The sequence below is a fragment of the Dendrobium catenatum genome, unplaced genomic scaffold (genome assembly GCF_001605985.2).
Source record: "Dendrobium catenatum unplaced genomic scaffold, ASM160598v2 fragScaff_scaffold_621, whole genome shotgun sequence".
In the NCBI taxonomy this organism is placed as follows: Eukaryota; Viridiplantae; Streptophyta; class Magnoliopsida; order Asparagales; family Orchidaceae; genus Dendrobium; species Dendrobium catenatum.
This window is the reverse complement of record NW_021319083.1, coordinates 1,608,687-1,629,343: the sequence shown is the minus strand read 5'-3', so window position 1 is coordinate 1,629,343 and position 20,657 is coordinate 1,608,687. Positions and strand designations below refer to the sequence as shown.

Genomic DNA, 20,657 nt, shown 5'->3' with positions numbered 1-20,657 from the left:
ACGCTCAGCTCAAAATTGATTAAAGTCAACCATGATTTATAAATTGCCTTAAAATGAATTGATTAAATACATATTAGATTTAGACTCAACTAATTATTTTGCAAATTTCAAAGCCTAAGACCATGATATGTTCAAAAGCTGATTAAAGAAAAGGTTTAACTCAAAAATTGCCTTAGCATTTCTTGAGTCAATACCTATTAGATTTAAGCTTTAACTAATTATATGCAACCTTCATACACATTTAACTACCTAAGACTATAAGGAATTGTTAATACTAAATCATCTCCACCCTCTTCCACAAACACTTCCGCATCCACTCCAGTGGAACCTATCGAAACCGTGACATACGAAGGAATCATTACAAGTGGAATAAAAGGGACATTCTCTTAACTCTACCATCCCCTCTCACTTGTAATGTTCATGTGAATTGCTTCCATGGCAGATCTAACTACTAATAGCCTAAGATCCACCAAGGTTAAGTGGTTAACAAAGCATAGTTAACAACATGAAGACTGGCCCAGAGCATAGTTATTTAAGGTATGACTCAAAACCTCTATGATTTGTGCACAAGAAATTTTCATTGGAGAGGATTGTTATCATCATCCCAAAGCATAGTTACTAAATTGAGGGTATGGATCACCCAGATATGCCTATAGTTAGAATGCACCACCCATCACCTCATTTTCATACATCGAACATGGATCCATATGACTTTTACGTCCCCCATTAACCATGGTTATAGCAAACTCATACAAAAATACTTTTGAAGAATGTAGAGCCCTCAACCTCGAAATTTTATAAAATATCACCTAGTAACTAAAGGGGTTTAAAAGGTTAAAAAGAGCTCAAACTTAGTTCTATAAAAAATATATATATATAAAATGCTGAAACAAAAATATTACCTAATTAGTGGAGCAAATTAATGAATTTGTTGAACTAGTGTGAACTTCTTTGGTGACACTCAACAAACAGCAATATGAAGAGACGTAAAATGTCTTCACACGAACTCTAGAACAAACGAACACAAATCAGAGCGCCTCTAATTCGTTCTGAAAGAGAACAATATGCTAAAACATTAAAATAAAAGACTAAAATAATGGAATGATGACATGCACAAACTCGGGCAATTCAAATCAAGTTAAATCAAATCAAATCATATGCCAAATCCAAAATCAACTTATAACTTTCACCAAAATTTTGAGATTCCTTTTCAAGTCTTGTCAAATCAAAGTCAAAAAAAATATGCATAAACTTAGAGCAAAATCAATAAACCATTAACCGTAAGTATTGTTGGCGCTTCCTCCCAAAAGGCAAATCTTAAGATCATGACACCCAGAGCTCCACTAAAAGCCTAATCCACAACCCAAGAGCAAGACAAAAATCTCCATGTCCATGTGCAACTCAACAAATATCAGTGCCATGTGACCCAAACATAAAAAGTTAATCAAAATTTTCACCAGCTCCAAAATGATAGAATTCGGTGAATAACCTATTTTCATAGGGTGCTCCATCTACCATAAAAATTTCAGCACAAAATTCAATATTTCCAAAATTTTGATTTCATCAAAATTTAAAATTACCAAATTGATGTTAGACTTCCAAAAATTATAGTAAATTTCATAAGATTCTCAAATTTTTATGGGAGCTTCCCCTAGTCAAACTATGCCGGCCATTAAATTTAAAGTAAAAAATCCATATTTTTTACTTAAAATTTTCTCTTTGGAGGTTTTCTTCAATTTTTCAAACATCTCAAAAATCCAATTTTTATGGAAGAAGTGTAAAAGCTGCAGAAATTGTTGAGTAGTCACTTCTCACTTATCTCCATCTATATTAAAAATTCCCTAGCCCAAACTCCACTATTTCAAAATCTTGATTTTTCCCAAAATTTTCAAAAAACAATTACCCCAATTTTTCACTAGGAATTAAACTAAATTTGAATTTGTGTGTTGATGACTCTAAGTTGCAAAAAAGTATGAATTTCATGCCCATTTGCTAAATATATGAATCCCCCTGGTTCATTCGAAATGAGGTTGAACTACCCCTTCAAGATGAGACTAAACCAACTATTATCTCTTCAGAATGAGGCTAAACTATCATTCCCCTTAGATGAGGTTAAACTATATCAACATGAAGAGGCTAAACTATCACCAATTTGGCACAATGCTAAATTATCACTCCTACGAGACAAGGTTAAACTACTCCACCAAAATTTTCAACCCATTTATCCTTTTAAAATGAGATTAAATTATCCATACAATATGAGAAAACTAGCACCCTAATATGATCCGTCATCACCCTATCAACGTACTCGATATGATTGTGGGCTCCGAAAATTCGGCCCCGGCCTTCGCCCGTTGTGCTTTTTCTTTTCGGGGGAGTTTTAACAGATTAAGTTCCGGGATAAATTTTGGAAGGCATATGGGTTTGTAGATAAGACACTACCCAGAGATTTCGCCCTCATTTTGCAAGGACTTAATGATCTGAGTTCTGGTTATAGGCACAAGCCCCTATAGTTAATTACCCCTCCCGATCACGAGAGAGAACTTTCGATTTAGGCTAGTCGTCAATCAAATACATATAAATACGTGTTATCAGGAATATAGTAGCAGCATGAGCATAGGTATTTCAAAAGTTGGGATGTTTGGAATTTTGGTTGGAAGATGTGATATTAAAATGAAATTTTCACTATCTCGCACTTAAAGCGGATGGTGGGAGAATGGATGATGGACCCGATCAAGATCCCATGGTTCCGTCATCCCGATCCATCGTGGTCCTTGGTCTACTTAGTCATGGGTTACTTCGTCCAAGGGTACCTTGTAGACCTGGGGTGAATGTTTATCTAAGGGGACAAACTTGAATCCATTTTAGCTAACAGATGTCTTTGTGCCCTATTGATCATATCCTATTGATTCATATCTCAAGGATTTGATGCCACTAAGGAACATATTGGCCCTAGCCATAACCGCTATATGTGGTGTCATTTGGTAGCAAAATCACTCGATTCAGAGAGCCCCGGGTCATAACCGTTTATCCTGCGGTGCCATTTGGCGGCAAAACTATCGGTTAGAGGACACGTACCACCTCCTTATAAGCAAGAGATTGTTTGAGAATGGATCCTAGTGATATTTTCGACTATACATTAGCTCTATGAGAGCTAAAGTAAATTTTAATTTGTCCACTCCGACAAACTGTTGCGGAGGGTGGATAGAGTTTGTGCTTTAAGTGGTTGGATGGATAGTTTCATTTTTTTCAATATCTTGATTTTGAGATTTTTGGATTTTTGTGGGTATTTGGATGGAGCTTTGAATGTTGGAATCACCCATCCGGTTGAGATCTACGTTCAACACGGCCATCATCGGGATAACGTTAAATTCACTTGAAAAATATTTAAATTCTGTGAAAGTTTGGAGACATTGAAAAGTGGTTTGTGAACTCCTCCGGTTGAGATTTTCGTTCAACAAGTCCATCATCATGGTGACGTTAAAGTCACTTTCATTTGAAAACATTTGCATTTTATGGATAAACCTTGTCAACTCTGTTGAGCTGCCGACAGAAGATCAGATTTTATAGGCTTTATACTTTTATTAGTGAATTCTCTTTGTTATAGGCCTTGAAAGCCTAATATGAATGTATTAAGACAAATATACCTGTCACCACCACCGTATATTTGTTTGATGGTTCGAATCCTATCGACTCCTATTGCTCTGCATAAAAGGATCGAGTTCGAACTTGAATTCACTTATTGACCCGCGCAGCATCCCTAGACATCGCGTGTGTACCAATAACACGCTCGTCGGGGCCCATGCGGGTGTTTGGGCGTATTTCGTAATCATTTATTGAACCTTGTTGACTCCTATCTAACTACTTCGGATGATCATGTTTATATTTAATAACCCGCACAGCATCCCTAGACGTCACGCGTATACTTATAACATGCTCGTCATGGCCCATGCGGGTGAATGATTTTATCGATGAATCTTTCTTATAAAGGGCCTTGAAGGCCTAATATGAATATAAAAATATCGACCTCATGGCCGCATATTTATTTAATGGTTTGAACCGTGTCGAGAAGGATCGGGTTCGAACTTAGATTCATCATTTAGCCCACGCAGCATCCCTAGACGTCACATGTATACACATAACACGCTCATCGGGACCCATGCGAGTATTTGGAGGCATTTTATAATTATTTGTTGAACCTTATCAACTCCTATTTACTTGCATAGGAGGATTGAGTTCAAATTTATTGACCCACGCAGCATCCCTATACGTCACATGTATGCCCATAACACGCTCATCGTGGCCCATACGGGTTTTATGATTGCATGTCCTTTTTGTGTACCTATGTGTATACAAACTACGATGCATGTGCGGGGGCATTTTCAGATATTTAGTTTTGATCAATTGAGCAAGCAATCATCATTTGAATGTAACGCTCTACTTGAAAGTTCATACACGCCTTATGTCCGCTTGCATGCATGTTGCGAATCCAGTGGTGTGGCGTAGCAACTTGTGAATTGAGTTGTTTGCTACTTTATACAGGTAGATTGTCATGCATTAGTTACTTTCTGCAGGTAGTTTATTGTGCACTAACGAATCTCCTGCTTTTGATTGTATGGATAATTGCATTTATTGTATTTTCTTGCATTCTGTTTGTGATATATTTAGTGTGTACGCCGGGTATTTAGGAATAGCTTGCAAATGCTTGCATTTGTTATAGTATCATCAATCTTAGCTTGTAACGGATCAACGTATTTGTTCAGCATTGGATAGTGATTGATTGTAGAGGTGTTGTGACATTCATCGCCTTCTACTACGATGACTTGTTGGGAATGTGTATCTTGTATGTGTAGCAGATATATTGCATGCCAACTTGCATTGACCATGGGAGGGTCATACTTTGGCTTGCACTTGCTTATGCATCCATCAAAGTCTTCTTGAATGCATTCATTGAATCCTCCTTGAATGAATTCGTAGAATGCTTGTCAGACTCGTTGTTTACGGACAAGTTAGCATATTTGCATGAGGTCAAATGATGTTAGCACTTGCAACTGTATTTGTTTAAGACTTGTTCTGTAAATCTTAATCATTAACTTGTCATATTCACTACGTATTGGACTCATTTGTTGATGTACTTTCTTGAAGTTGGATCATTATGGTGACGGAGATGTCATCGTATTTCTTCATCCCTGTTCACTCACTTCAGCTGTCTATTTGATCAAACAAATCCTTCTATCACAAGTCCTTGCGCTCACTTTGAGTTGTATCGCTTGCATGAAGTTCATTTGAATGCAATCATTTCAAGCAAATTACATCGAAGCCCACAAGTACTTGTACATCTGTTTGCATGGTTGACATTTGCTTGTATGGTGTTTATTTGGATACACTTCGATGATTAAGATTCGCTTAGATCTTGATTGTTCATTCATCGATCCAAAGTTTGGTTCTATATGCTCCATTCCAATTCAATTTCTTCAGAGCTCATATTCATTTAAGTCCAGCTCTTTGTGGCCCGCATTGTTCAAGTTATTTGCGATGTCTGAATCAAGTTCATTGTAGTTATCCTGAGTTACAATCTCAAGCCATTATTTTTTCAAGTTCAAATCAAAGTCTTTTACAGTATCTTTTCAAGTGCCTTTGAAATAGGTTTGGCTCATTGCACCTTAGTTTAGGCTTGATTTTGTGTAGTTTATTAAAGTTCAAGTCTTCTATAGGCTTGTTCAGTCCAAGTTCTTTTTGATGTTGTACAGTTAGAATTCAAAGCACAAGTTCAAATTCCTATTCAAGTCCAGTTCATGCTTGGATTCCTTGTGGTCTTCTTGAGTTCAGAATCCATTCAAGTTCGAGTCTTTGGTTCAGTTCAACATCATTTGTCCTAGTTTGATTTGAGTTTCTTATTATCATATTGAATTCCAAATTCTTCATGTATTTTGTTCAAGTTTGGATTGAATTCATTTGATTTGTGTTCAAGTAAAAGTTCTTATAATTCATGCTCAAGTCCACTAGTTCGTGTTCATTTGAGTCCAAATCAGGTCCAAGTGGTCTGGTGTTCACCCGAAATTTCGGCATCCTCCTGGCGTCTCTCCCGTTTAGGGGAAAATTATGGAAAATTGGGCCTTCCCACCACGCGCAATGAAGACGTGTATAGTAGGTGTCTTTAGATACCGCGGCCGTGATCTTCATCCCACCACGCGCAATAAAGGCGTGTATGGAGTCTTCGATGGTACTTGTTTAAAAAAATAGTTTGCTTTCCACTCACTCTAGGGTACTTATGAGTAACCTCGTCTCATCATAGGCGTCGCACCGGGTTCCCATCCCACCACACACAATAAAGACGTATATAAGTGATTTTCCGATGCACCACGAACTCCGAAATAGGGCTTTTAGGTGATTACCCGCCTCGTCGTACGCGTCACACCGGGGTCCCGGACCCCCACCATGCGCAATAAAGGCGTGTATAAGCGATTTTCCGATGCGCCGTGAACTTCGAGGGCGAGAATCTAAGTTTAGAAAACTCATACCTTCGCAGGATTGCTGGCACGTGGATCGAGGCAAGAGAAGGGGCACTTTTCTCTTTCTTTTTTTCTGTTTAACAATTAATAATTATTAATCATAAATAATCATAATTAATAGTGATTAATTATAATTAATATTAATTTATTATAAATAATTAATTAACTAATTATATTATAATTAATAGTAATTAATTATAAATAATTAATTAACTAATTATAATAAAAAATAATTAGCTATAAATAATTACTCGTTATTAATTAATTAATTATAATTAGTAATTAATTAATAATAACTAATTAGTTATAATTAACAATTAACTATAAGTATATATTAAAAAGGGATTAATTATAATTAGTAATACCTAATTATAATTATTAATTAAAAAAACAAAACAAAAATAAACTCTCTTCCTCCTTTATGTTTCACGGGATCCAGTCGAAGAAGCGCATGTAGGAGAGAATGTTACCTACACAACAAGCGAGCACCTGCAGTTACTTCCAATTAAAAATGTCGTAACTTCCAAACCGACAGGAAGAGAACGTTGGAGGAGGAAGCGAAGTCGAGCAGCAAGGATAGAGATAGGGGTCAGTCTCTCTCTCTCTTGGCCGGAGGGATTGGAAGGCTAGGGCTTGAGGAGATCGTGGAGGTTGGCGATCAGCTTTGGCTAGGAGGTCGTGGGGATGGGATCAAAGAGGGAAGGTTGGGTCGTTTGCGAATGGAAGAGGAGCTCCCGAAGGCTTCAACTGGTTCGGTATTTAACGACGAGAGTTGAGTACGATTGAACGGGTTTTACACAGATATCGTGGGAGAGGACATGAGCGGCGCCGCTTGCAGTGTTACGGACATGAGCGGGATATCTGGCAAAGATTTCCACGCAGGTAATAATTTTAAAGCCCCTTTCTTTGTTGTTATGTTTCTATTACAGAGGTTAACAATGATTTACTCATATACAAATATAATAATTCCGCAAACGCCCCAATGTGAGGTTAAAATATCCCTAAGGACCAAACTAAACTAACACCGATTGGATCCCTCATCTCCCCTGTAATAACATTGACACAATTGGATAAACCAAATTTATCAATGAGCCTTCATTAAAAAAAATGCAAAAATTGCCCCTAACCCCTAAGGTTAAAATAACATTTTCTCTAAAATTATGAAAACATACAAATTTAAATCAATAATGCTCTCAAAATGATTTGTTGCACTAGTCCTTGGGGACTACTTATCGCCAATGGAGCCTAAATTGAGTCCTTCACCCACCTAAGCCCATCCACAAAATCGAATTTCTTAGTCAATTTGCAAAGTACCCAAACCAACTCAAATTTGTTGCAATTGATGTAATATTCCATTATGCCAGGTAAATAAAAATAATTTATGTTAGTGAAATTGTGATATTTTTTCTTTTAAGCATTTAAATTATTAGTAAATAAATACGAAATATACTAAATTATATTATATAGTGATTTAATTCCTGAAGTAATGCTTCCAAAGGGGTGTGTGGGAGGCGGTTATTTAGTGGGCCTCACATCCATATATCTTCACACAAACAGCAGTTATCGCAAGCCATAGGAAAAAAAAAAGTTTGGAGAAGAGAAGTTGCGGCAGTGCAGGAAACACAGTTCACCAGTTCGGCACAGTGATTGGAATTTGCTGTAGATGTGTTCGGCAGGAATTCCTGTAGCAAAGAGTCGTTGAAGTCGTTATGCAGAAGGCGGCATGGTGATTTTGCTGGGGAAGTTCAGCAATGCACTAAGAAAAGAGTTGGGTTTCCACTTCAGAGGAATTCGGCACAGGAGCATTTGGAGACCGTGGGATTAATAGTGCAGGCCCTATAGCAGAATTCGGCTATGTTGTTGAAATATCCGATAATCCTTGTATTTATGTTTGGTTAGGGAAGGCTGAAAGGAAATTTTCTGGATTCCTGTAGCAGTTCCGTCAAGTGCAGAGATTTCTAATGGTGCTGAAGGACAATTCTTGAGGCTGTGAAGGAAATGAAAATAACAGTACAAGTAAGTGAAATGGAAGTTATTAGAAATCTATAACCAAGATTGTGATGGGATTAATTTGAAATTTGGGTGATGAATTGTAGTTGGATGTAAGTGTGCAAACAAATTAAAGAGTGAAGGAAGAATAAGAAGTAGAACAAAGAAGGAAGTAAAAATTATGATGTTTGTCAGTATCTTTTGTATTACCTATTCAATAAAGTTTCTAAAAGATGACAACCTATTCATATTGTAGGATTATTTGTATATTTATGCAGAAAGAAAGTTTTGGGTTTGTGTATCAAACGAAAAGGATTCGTGGTGTAGGTTTTTAAGAGATCACCCGTCAGGAAGGTAAGCTATGTAATTATTTATAATTGTAATGATCATGAATGGTTAGTCTATTCCTTATGTTTTGAAATTTTATTATAATGAGATGCATTATGAGAATTTTGTTAGTCATCATGAGAAAACATTGGGATATTCACAACTGTCTATCCATGAGAATAAGAGATATTTGATAGATGTTTAAGTGTGATTATTTCAGCCTTTTCTTAATTTATAATTATATGAAAAGAAGTTTTCTTTTTAACTTAGTAGCTATCAAATTCTTAATACACTAGATGTATGAGTATAGGCATACTTGAAGATTATAACTATTAAAATTAATTATGAATTATGAATGTATGATGTAAGGAATATCAAGTTAAAAGTAAAGATTGACTATTCTATGATATGATGTCTGTAATATTAGGTGGGCAAAAGGGACTCAATTACTAAACATGTAAATTAGGTGGGGCAATAGGGACCCCAAAAGAAAAGATACATGCGTAACAGGGAGGGCAAAAGGGGTCCCTATAATGAGGCAAAAGGGACCTCAATGTAATTCAATGGCGATAATGCCGGGTTTACCTGGGCTCCATTGAATATTGTTATGAATGTATAGCCAAGTCTTTAACATATTTAATTTTGATATTCAGTACAACTTCGAAGAGGTAAAGAATAATGCTAATTAAGATTTATGATTTTGTTATCAATAAAAGTGAGTTTAATGATTTATGACTTCAAGATTTTGATTTATTACTCTTATTATATTATAACTATTATTTAGATTACATAATTTGCCGGGCCCATAGCTCACCAGTTACTTCTTACTGGTTGTTTTTACAAGAAAAGGGAAAGGAAAAGTGGACAAAGTTTGATATGCAAGTATTTAAGTTTTATGTTAATGTTTATTTTAAATTTTGGAAGCTACTCTTGAGATTAATAAACAGTTTTAATGTTGTATTACTTTGAATTGTTTGGATTTCCTTAGTGGCTTTGTACTAAGTTTTTGATGAAACTTGGAAATTACTAGATGCTTCCTTTGTTATATTAGATGATGTTTATATGATCTTTTATATAGATCTGAAATGAAATGATATGAATGAGATGTTTAGTGATAGAAATGTTATGTTTATTCTTGTTATACTCTACAGTACTGTAAAGGGGTACTGTGGCGTGTTACAATTGATCATGTAAAACATGTCAAATTTCCTTTTAAAATAAAAAATTCAAGTCCACTACTTGATCAAATTGTGCATATCCCCAATGCATCACTCCATGAACCCAGATCCACTAGTTGACTTCAATCTTACATTGCTCGATAAAAGCATTATTATCCCCACTATACTCCGAACCTACCAGTGAACTAGGCAAATGAAAAAGAAAAGACTCAAAACCTTAAAGAACCCCCTATGCTAGCCAAAAACTCATTTTAGACAAGTTGCTCAAATCTAAAAATTGAATCTCTGGAGGAGTCTGTGTAAGGGTTGTCGACATGATACCCACAGGCCACAACTATCTTCAAATTCCCAAAGAGTAACACCACCAAGTAACAACTTAATGCACGTGGGTTGATTAACTCGCTCATAACTCACCTCATATAGATTTCCTTGTCAATCCATAAGTACAATGATGTTAAACTTTCCACAAACAACCCAATAATTCTACTCACCCCTCAGCTCCTTGAATAAAAATATATGTGATTATTCACTCAAGCCCCATGGTATATATATCTGTCACTTTTAATTATTCAGTCTCTATGCAAATGATAGACAACGTAATTTGGACTCTAAAACCAAATTGAAATCAAGTTGAATCAATCAATTTTAAATTTATTTTATTCTAATTTAATGTAGGTCAAATACATTTCCAAAAGATGGTGGAACCCAATATGGCCCGGGTATTAGCTTGGCTTAGAACAAACCAACTTGACAGATGTTATATCATATATTTCCATAAGACCATAATCTATATGGTTTTACGAGCAACACCAAGTTCTAGCTCATAGCATGACATCACAAAAATAGAAGCATGCACCCTGAAGTAGCAATAGTTAACAATAAATACTAAACATGTCCATGATTGTTAACCTATATTATAATCAAGGAAAAAAAAGATATTTACCAAATACTCCAGTGTCTTGGGAATGTCTAAAATTGACTTCACACCAGCAGAAATAACAGCCACTGGAGTCCTTCCAAGTTCAGTGAGATCAGAAGATATGTCCATAGCTGCATGCCAAATTAAGAGTAATTTATTAATGTTCACAAGAGATTTCAGATTAAAATTTAGTAAAAATTAATTACAAATACGAAACAAGTAAAATTTATAGATGTCCACACTAAATCTTCATCAATAAATCCATATTTTTTACTTAAAAAATTCTCCTTCGAGGTTTTCTTCAATTTTTCAAACATCTCAAAAATCCAATTTTTATCAAAGAAGTGCAAAAACTGCAGAAATTGTTTAGTCTCTTACTCTCTTCTCACCTATCTCCATCTATATTAAAAATTCCCTAGCCCAAACTCCATTATTTCAAAATCTTGACTTTTCCCAAATTTTTAAATCACAATTACCCCTATTTTTCACTATGAAATAAAATAAATTTGAATTTGATTGTGTGTTGATGACTCTAAGTTGCAAAAAGGCATGAATTTCATACACATTTGCTAAATATATGAATCCCCCTAGTTCATTCGAAATGAGGTTGAACTACCCCTTCAAGATGAGACTAAACCAACTATTATCTCTTCAGAATGAGGCTAAACTATCATTCCTCTTAGATGAGTTTAAACTATATCAACATGAAGAGGCTAAACTATCACCCATTTTGCACAATGTTAAATTATCACTCCTATGAGACAAGGTTAAACTACTCCACAAAAAATACACCTAAATTTTCTACCCATTTATCCCTTTAAAATGAGATTAAATTATCCATATAAGATGAGAAAACTATCACCCTAATATGATCTGTCATCTCCCTATCAACGTACTCGATATGATTTACTTCCATACAAATATAATAATTTCTTAAATGCCCCAATGTGAGGTTAAAATATCCCTAAGGACCAAGCTAAGCTAACACCGATTGGATCCCTCATCTCCCCTGTAATAACATTGACACAATTGGATAAACCAAATTTATACATGACCCTTCATTAAAAAAATGCAAAAATTGACCCCAACTCCTGAGGTTAAAATAACATTTTCTCTAAAATTATGAAAACATACAAATTTAAATCAATAATGCTCTCAAAATGATTTGTTGCACTAGTCCTTGAGCATTGTTTATCGCCAATGGAGCCTAAATTGAGTCCTCCACCACATAAGCCCATCCACAAAATCAAATCTCTTAGTCAATTTGCAAAGGAACCAAACCAACTCAAATTTGTTGCAATTGATCAAGTAAAACATGCCAATTTTCCTTTTAAAATAAAAAATTCAAGTCCACTACTTAATCAAATTGTGCATATCCCCAATGCATCACTCCAACCTACCAGTGAACTAGCCAAATGAACCCAGATCCACTAGTTGGCTTCAATCTTACATTGCTCGAGAAAAGCATTATTATCCCCACTATACTCCGAACCTACCAGTGAACTAGCCAAATGAAAAAGAATAGACTCAAAACCGTAAAGAACCCCTATGCTAGCCAAAAACTCATTTGAGACTAGTTGCTCAAATCTAAAAATTGAATCTCTGGAGGAGTCTGTGGAAGGGTTGTCGACATGATACCCACAACTATCTTCAAATTCACAAAGAGTAACACCACCAAGTAACAACTTAATGTATGTGGCTTGATCAACTCGCTCATAACTCACCTCATATAGATTTCCTTGTCAATCCATAAGTACAAAGATGTTAAACTTTCCACAAACAACCCCAAGAATTCTACTCACCCCTCAGCTCCTTGAATAAAAACATATGTGATTATTCACTCAAGCCCCATGGTATATATATCTCTGTCACTTTTAAGTATGCAGTCTCTATGCAAATGATAGACAATGTAATTTGGACTCTAAAACCAAATTGAAATCAAGTTGAATCAATCAATTTTAAATTTATTTGATTCTAATTTAATGTAGGTCAAATACATTTCCAAAAGATGGTGGAACCCAATATGGCCCGGGTATTAGCTTGGCTTAGAACAAACCGACTTGACAGATGTTATATCAAATCTTTCCATAAGACCGTAACCTATATGGTTTTACAAGCAACACAAAGTTCTAGCTCATAGCATGACATCACAAAAAAAGAAGCATGCACCCTGAAGTAGCAATAGTTAACAATAAATACTAAACATGTCCATGATTGTTAACCTATATTATAATCAAGGAAAAAAAAGATATTTACCAAATACTCCAGTGTCTTGGGAATGTCTAAAATTGACTTCACACCAGCAGAAATAACAGCCACTGGAGTCCTTCCAAGTTCAGTGAGATCAGAAGATATGTCCATAGCTGCATGCCAAATTAAGAGTAATTTATTAATGTTCACAAGAGATTTTAGATCAAAATTTAGTAAAAATTAATTACAAATACGAAACAAGTAAAATTTATAGATGTCCACACTGAATCTTCATTAAACAGGCGGAAAGAAAACTAATCCAAAGTGATACAACTTCAGTCAATGATGTTGCTGCAAACAAAGGGGTTCCAAAACAAATTTTGCATTCCTCAACTAAGTAAAGTGTAAAACTTCTGCTGATTCTCCATTGGTACAATCTGAATGTAAAAAAGATGAATAGCAAGTCTATCTTTACACCTTCAGACAGGAGAAAGAAGCATCTCTTATTTTACAAATAAAGGCACCGAGCATCTTTATATTGTAAGGATTCTAAGGCATTAGAATTTAAATTTCAGGCACGCTTACTTTGTTCGCCGTGCCTATGCACTCCACCAATGCCCCCAGTGACAAAAACTGGTATGCCAACCTGCAGTTGTTGACAGATTCATGCAAAACATCAAAAAGGAAAGGTATGCCTGTTACTAATTATCATTGCATAGCTGGCCAGCTATTTATGAGAGATTTCAAGATTAAATCGTTGGGAACAAAAAGATTAATGGCATAACTCAGACAAAAGGGTTAAGCGGAAAAGTTACCATGGCATCACAAATTCCTTCATTTACCCAGTTGAATACTCAACATTATCACTAATGCTTCGAAATTAAATGGCATGGCAACTTAAGCTGCAGCAGTTCAATTTAATGATAAATTCCATTTTTTCCATATCACAATGGCACAATGCTACGTGATAAAAGCTGCAATAGGAAAATTTAACATTGAGCATCTTTTACTCGTTGCTGATTTAATGCAGATTGGCATTACAACGAGTGGGATATTCCATGGCAAGATTCATGCAACGATATAATCATATAATTCTACCTAGGTCTTGAGCTAGACATCAATGATTCCTCAATTGTCGCCACATGCGCTTGAACAACTTCCCATGTGCTAGGCCACGGGACCTGTAAAACCCGAAAACGTCGTTTTAGGCTTCGCACGCTTTTCAAAGCGCCGCGACGAGTTTTAAGTGAAAATTTCAATGTTGCCGGATTTTGACGGGATTAATTTTAGAAAATAGAGCGTAAAATTCTGATCGTTTCCATATATAGAACCTATATTTAATTATGAGTATTTTAAGAATTATAAATTTTGGAAGATTAGAAATGTCAATTCTACCCCTAGGTGTTTCTTAAGCAAAATCTACTTAAGTGAGGGCATGAGAGTCTTTTGGCATGTCTCATTTCTCCCTATTAGGCAAACCGAAGCCCTCACATTCTCCCCCATTCGGTCTTTTGCCCAAACCGAGCGGACAAGAGAGGGAGAGGCGGACGGGTAGGAGGCGACGGGCTCTTCGGCGACGGCTCCGGCGGCGGTTTCCGGCGGCCAATCTTGGAGGAAAGCATAGGGAAATCCAAGGGAAGGTTAAGGTATGTGTTTTGCAAGAGTTTCTCTTCCTTTCCTTTGAGTTTTCCCTAAAGAATGAAAACTAGGGTTTTGAGAAAAACTTGATTTTTCTTTGAGATTTCTTTAGAAACCTTTTAGGGTTTGTTTGGATAAACTATTTTATACCCTACATGTTAAGGTTTCTCAAGAAAAACATAAATATGAAATTTAGGGTTTCTCTTTTTATATTTTATTTTGTAGAGATTGTTAGAAGAATGCGAGGGAAGAATTTTTAATTAAGAAATGCAAAGTTTTTTTTAAAGGAATTTTGATGAAAGGGAGGTTTTGGCATGCTTAAGGGATGAAATTAGCTTATTGTGAAAGTCTAAATTTTGGGGTTTAAGGTAAATCCGAAAATAACAGAGAGCTCTTGAGGAGAATTTGGAGAGATCCCTAGGAGAGCGAGATCGTATCACCCACCAACCTTGGAGACGACCGGGTTCGTGATTTTCTCTTTGTATTTTCGTCTTCCCTCACCACCTTCCCTCATTCTTCTTCGCCACATCCAACTCCACCACCAAATTCACCAACTTCTTCCCCACATCAAACTCCACAAAATTCTCCCCATAGCTGCCGGCCACCTTCACCCGACCCCCCACTTGGCCGCCAGCCTTAAGCCCCTAAACGCTGGCCACCTTCCCCTCTTCCCCCACTTTTTTTTTATTTTCCACTCTTTTATTTATTTTCTAATATGGGTTAAATATATTTATAATTATATTTAAAATTCAAATCTAAGTGATTTGAAATTCAAAATATTTCCTAATATACAAAATCTATTTTAGGAAAGTCATTAAATCTCAATCAAATCAATTTGCCATTGATTGGGATTTTAAAGTTACCCTTTCCAAATTTATAAATCCCAAACAAGCAAGCAATGAGCAATCCCTCTCATCCATTAATGCCGCCGGCCCCCTCCCCTTTGGCTTAGTTTAGGAAATCTTTCCTAAACTTCAATCCCCTCTTTTCTGAAATATTTCCAAGACCATATCAGCCGAAATTTTCAAAAGGGCCAAACATTAAATATTTTCCTAAAAATATGACATAGGAATTAGGAAACAATTCCACCTCCCATCTCCATATACCGCGGCCCCCTTCTCCTCATTGAATTGCTTTTGAAATCTCTCCTTAAGTGCAGCATATCCCTTTGGGAAAGATTTCCCAATCCTCTCTGCGGATGGCCGAAATCTCTCAAGCCCCTTTTCTTGGGTTTTCTCTCCAAACTCCCTCCCCTCTATTCACAAAACCTGAAACTTATTTCAGGTTTTGGTTTTGGCTCTCCCCTACAAGATTGTAAGAGAAACTTCTTTCTCTTCGACTATTTTCAAGGGCATCATCAAGCGTGAGGAGTTTTAACCACCGAGCACCCATGAATGGCAGATCCAAAGATTGATTATGGCATAACGTGGGACGAGGACGGGTTCGTCGACATCCTACAATCTACTTTCTTCGACGTGAATCCAAGGGTTGATCTCACCGTCGAGGATTACTTGGAGCATACGTTGATATATTTGGTAGAGGCTATTGACGAACACTTCGAAGGCATTGAGTGGAGGATCTCCACTACCCCTTGACGAAGGTTTCTCTCCCTACTTGCATCTTATCCCTTTTAGTCTAACTCCTCTTGATTTGATTGCAGTCACGACGGACTCCTTCGCATTGCTCCTGCTTAAGCTTAGTAAACGTAGGATTTGAGTGCACCTCTATGTTTTCTAATTCTCATTGTTAGACTAGGGATTATTTTGAAAGCTACTACTATTCATTGTGTTGTCTTTTATTTCTTTTGGAAGTTTGCAAAGCTCTCACCATGTGATTTAGCCTAAGCGGATAACCACTGATTGTTTTGACGCATTGTTTGAATTCGCTAGTAGTTTTGTTCTAGAATTATTCTCATCATAAGTTGTGCAAATCCATATGAGTTAAAGAGCATTTCATTTTCGTAGTCCTGCATCACTATCTTTACACCTTCAGACAGGAGAAAGAAGCGTCTCTTATTTTACAAATAAAGGCACCGAGCATCTTTATATTGTAAGAATTCGAAGGCATTAGAATTTAAATTTCAGGCATACTTACTTTGTTCGCCATGCCTATGCACTCCACCAATGCCCCCAGTGACAAAAACTGATATGCCAACCTGCAGTTGTTGACAGATTCATGCAAAACATCAAAAAGGAAAGGTATGCCAGTTACTAATTATCATTGCATAGCTGGCCAGCTATTTATGAGAGATTTCAAGATTAAATCATTGGGAACAAAAAGATTAATGGCACAACTCAGACAAAAGAGTTAAGCGGAAAAGTTACTATGGCATCACAAATTCCTTCATTTACCCACTTGCATACTCAACATTATCACTAATGAATCGAAATTGAATGGCATGGCAACTTAAGCTGAAGCAATTCAATTTAATGATAAATTCCTTTTTGTCCATATCACAATGGCACAATGCTACGTGATAAAAGCTGCAATAGGAAAAGTTGACCTTGAGCATCTTTTACTCGTTGCTGATTTAATGCAGATTTGCATTACAACGAATGGGATATTCCATGGCAAGATTCATGCAACGATATAATTCTGCCTAGGTCTTGAGCTAGACATCAATGATTCCTCAATTGTCTCCACATGCGGATGAACAACTTCCCATGTGCTTGGCCACAGGGACCCACCTATGTTGCCCACTTAGTCTCCCGCTCCCGCCCCTTTGCCCGATTGCTCTCTCTCTCTCTCTCTCTCTCTCTCTCTCTCTCTCTCTCTCTCTCTCTCTCTTCCCTCTCACCCCCCTCTCCCCCCCCTTCGCCCCTTACACTCCCATCACCAGCTTGCTCGCCTCTTCGTGGCATGAAGTAGACCTCTTTGGGTCAGTTCAATTGAACTGACTTAATGGTTCAATTCCACTCCATATTTTCTTTTTAATAATTTCCTATAAATGTTTTATTTGCTTAAATAAATAAAAATAACAAATAAATACTTTATTTTGAGCAATTAACCTATTTTAAATAAATTCATTCCAATGATTCAATCAATTTTTAAATTATCCATAGTATTTAAAATTAATTAAAATTTCTAATATTAATAATTCTTAGTTTGAGAAATAATAATTTGGGTCTTTTCACATAATATGCATAACAGGTGATCAGAATACATTGTACAATGACTCCAAATATTGGACTTAAGTGATACAAATGATCAAAATAAAGTTTCGTGATGATCATGAAATGATGTATAAAAATCTGAACTCACGAAATGATGTATAAAAAATCTGAACAAAAAGCAGAAGACCCACCTTAGAAGCAAAAAACATTGTAGCAGAAACAGTTGTCGCCCCATTTTCATGAGCTGCAATCTGCAGAATCAATATGACAGATGCAGAGAACTCAATTCCTCAAACTTCGATTTCCTATCCATAATAAATCTACCATGCATTGATGGTTGGACACAAAAAACCAACGCATAAATAAAAGCAAGTGGTGCATCTGTGACTGGAGACAACACTAAAACATTTTATGCTACATTCTAAATTAGCAGGAAAAAGAAAACAAAAAACAGTTTTCAGGCACTAGAAGAAGCAACCAAAAAGTATTAGATTGCAGGTATCTATATGATTGAACCTCATTACATAATCATATTAAATTAATCGCTAAGAAGACAAAGGAAAGGAGGTCTTTAAACGCTACTCACAACATGAGGAATGTCTCTGCGAGCTGTCTTTCGAGCATTGGATCCAAGTTTTGCAAGCCTTTCTAGTTGCTCGTCGTCCAAGCCTTTTGGAAATACAAATGAAAAATTAGCTACAACTTGTTATCTCATAACATTAATCAAAATGATAATAAAGAGAGCACATTATCACGCATACAAGAGCGCGCACAATCACAAACAACTTGGAATAAGATATATAAATTTGCTATAGCATACACAACATGCTAGCTGTTACAGCTAGTGAATTAGCAAAGCATACATCCACCCAAGGAAAAAAGTACAGGCATTTGATTGCAGACATGAATGGACAATTATTCAAAAAAAGATCTCAAATTGATGGTATAAGACTAATTTTAATGAAGAAATTTAGAAAAATATGTAATCTAAGCCAATTGGATTATTCTCATAGCATAGATACTTTGAATATTCAAATGGAAACAAAACCACTTGATTCTTAATTGCATGGGTATGAACTTGGCCATCAGTTCTTTATTCTGGCATCATCATTTAAATACTATGATGCAGGCATCGAAGCTGAAGCAAAGTGTCCAAAGCCTGAAAAAAAAATGAGGTGAGCTTCACACCATTTTTTATAATAACAAAATGGACTTCTAAAAGCAATTCTCTAAGATAGTCTAAGTTGCACAAAAAAAGATTCAACTTCTTATGCTAGGAAAGTTTGCGCACAAGAAGACTGGAATTGTGTGGAATTGAAACTTCATGAATTGAAATGATGTAAAAATTAAACATCGGGACACTTGATGGTTGGACGCAATTTGGTTATGAAAATTTGTCTGCATTGTTGCAGCTAGCAAGACCATTATTGGACTATTTCCAACGCAGGGATGAAAGCTTGATGCTCCTTATCAGCAGGGTCTCAAGTATTATTACTTCTTCGTAAGGGACAGCAAGTGACCAAACTGTAGAATAGAGAGATCATCAGTGAATTGCCATGAAAGACAGGTCACTGGTGATATTAAGTAGAGGAAAGCATCAAAGAGAAAAGGGACGGCAACAAAGATCCTGAACAAATATAGAGGAGATTGGAGTGGTTTCCAGTGGAAGAACCCTTGGAATATGAGGAGCGAGGGTACTTGCAGCCTTGGTAGACAACGATATTCTGAATAATTGCATACAACATTAGAGAGGCGGACGGCATCAAAGAAGTTAAAGTGAAGGGTGTTGTTCCAGCTAAAAGACCTCGCTACATAGGCAAATAAAAAAAAAAGAAAGATGCTAGAAAAAAATATAAGCAGCAATCTGAGATTTCATTTGGTGCAAAAAAAAGGGGTTTTGAATACTATGTAGGAACAATCTCCATCTTGAGTCGACCACTTTTTCCATCGCACTCTGCACTAGTTAACTGAGAAATTGTGAGAGTTCAACTTAGATACCACTTTTAAGTAAATCTTAGAAAAGTTACTTCATAGTTCCATACTATCATTTTACTTCAGTATATGAATGTGTGTAGACATATGGCATTATGGGCTATAAACCTACCAATACATGGAACGCCATCAAGTACTGCTATTGTTGCAGGAATAGCCCCATTTTGCTTCACAATAGCTTCAACTTCTTTAGCAGTCTCAAGATTTTGTGGATATGGCATGCCTGACAGAAAATGTCAATCAAAATATATCAGCTAAATATTTCATGCCGTATACAGATGGATTTAGCTCAGTAAAGAAGCAATTCAGCTCAGCTTAAGTTAGGTAATGCATGGAAACCAAATGATGCAGTAAGCAATGAAGAATTCTGCTGTGATTGCTTGTTTTTATAGTTAGAAGTAAATTGTAGGGATAAGAAAATGCTGAAGTAAAAATTAAATTGATGTCAAGCAGTCGCTAATTTTAGTGATTAGATATCCTAAAACTAAATCTAAACGACGCCCAAAATAATGTGTCAGCAAACTGGATTGTTTTTGGAGAAACAAATGTGCATAAGCGTAGCTTACAGCTAAACGTTGGGAAACTTCTGAGTAATAACAAGCTCTAGCTTTGCAGATATAATAGCCAGAGAGATACATTATAAATTATTCGATAGTCTTCATTCTTATACGTAGACCAAATATCATAATTAATACCTGCCCAGGCATTTAAGGCTTAAAAGCCGCAAAGCTAGTGATGATAGATATCCAACCTAATAACTTTGAGATGGACAGAAGCATAGCCATATTTGAAGATAGAA

General features: G+C 36.1%; 1 protein-coding gene across 8 annotated transcripts in view; it reads right to left on the bottom strand.

Annotated features, from left to right (window-relative positions):
• Positions 1-20,657, bottom strand: part of LOC110111802 (pseudouridine-5'-phosphate glycosidase) — a 62,328-nt gene that overhangs the window by 31,580 nt on the left and 10,091 nt on the right. For 5 of the 8 annotated variants that reach the window (XR_003700797.1, XM_028695075.1, XM_028695074.1 and 2 more), the window contains 5 exons: positions 19,971-20,081; positions 18,453-18,535; positions 18,058-18,117; positions 16,848-16,908; positions 13,182-13,288 (listed from right to left, as the gene is read on the bottom strand). Coding sequence is in view for 5 of the 8 variants with exons in the window: in XM_028695075.1 (XP_028550908.1) it covers positions 13,182-13,288; positions 16,848-16,908; positions 18,058-18,117; positions 18,453-18,535; positions 19,971-20,081 (422 nt within the window). In the remaining 3 variants the exon portion in view is untranslated. The other 3 variants (XR_002304922.2, XR_003700795.1, XM_020843816.2) reach the window with 2 other exon arrangements.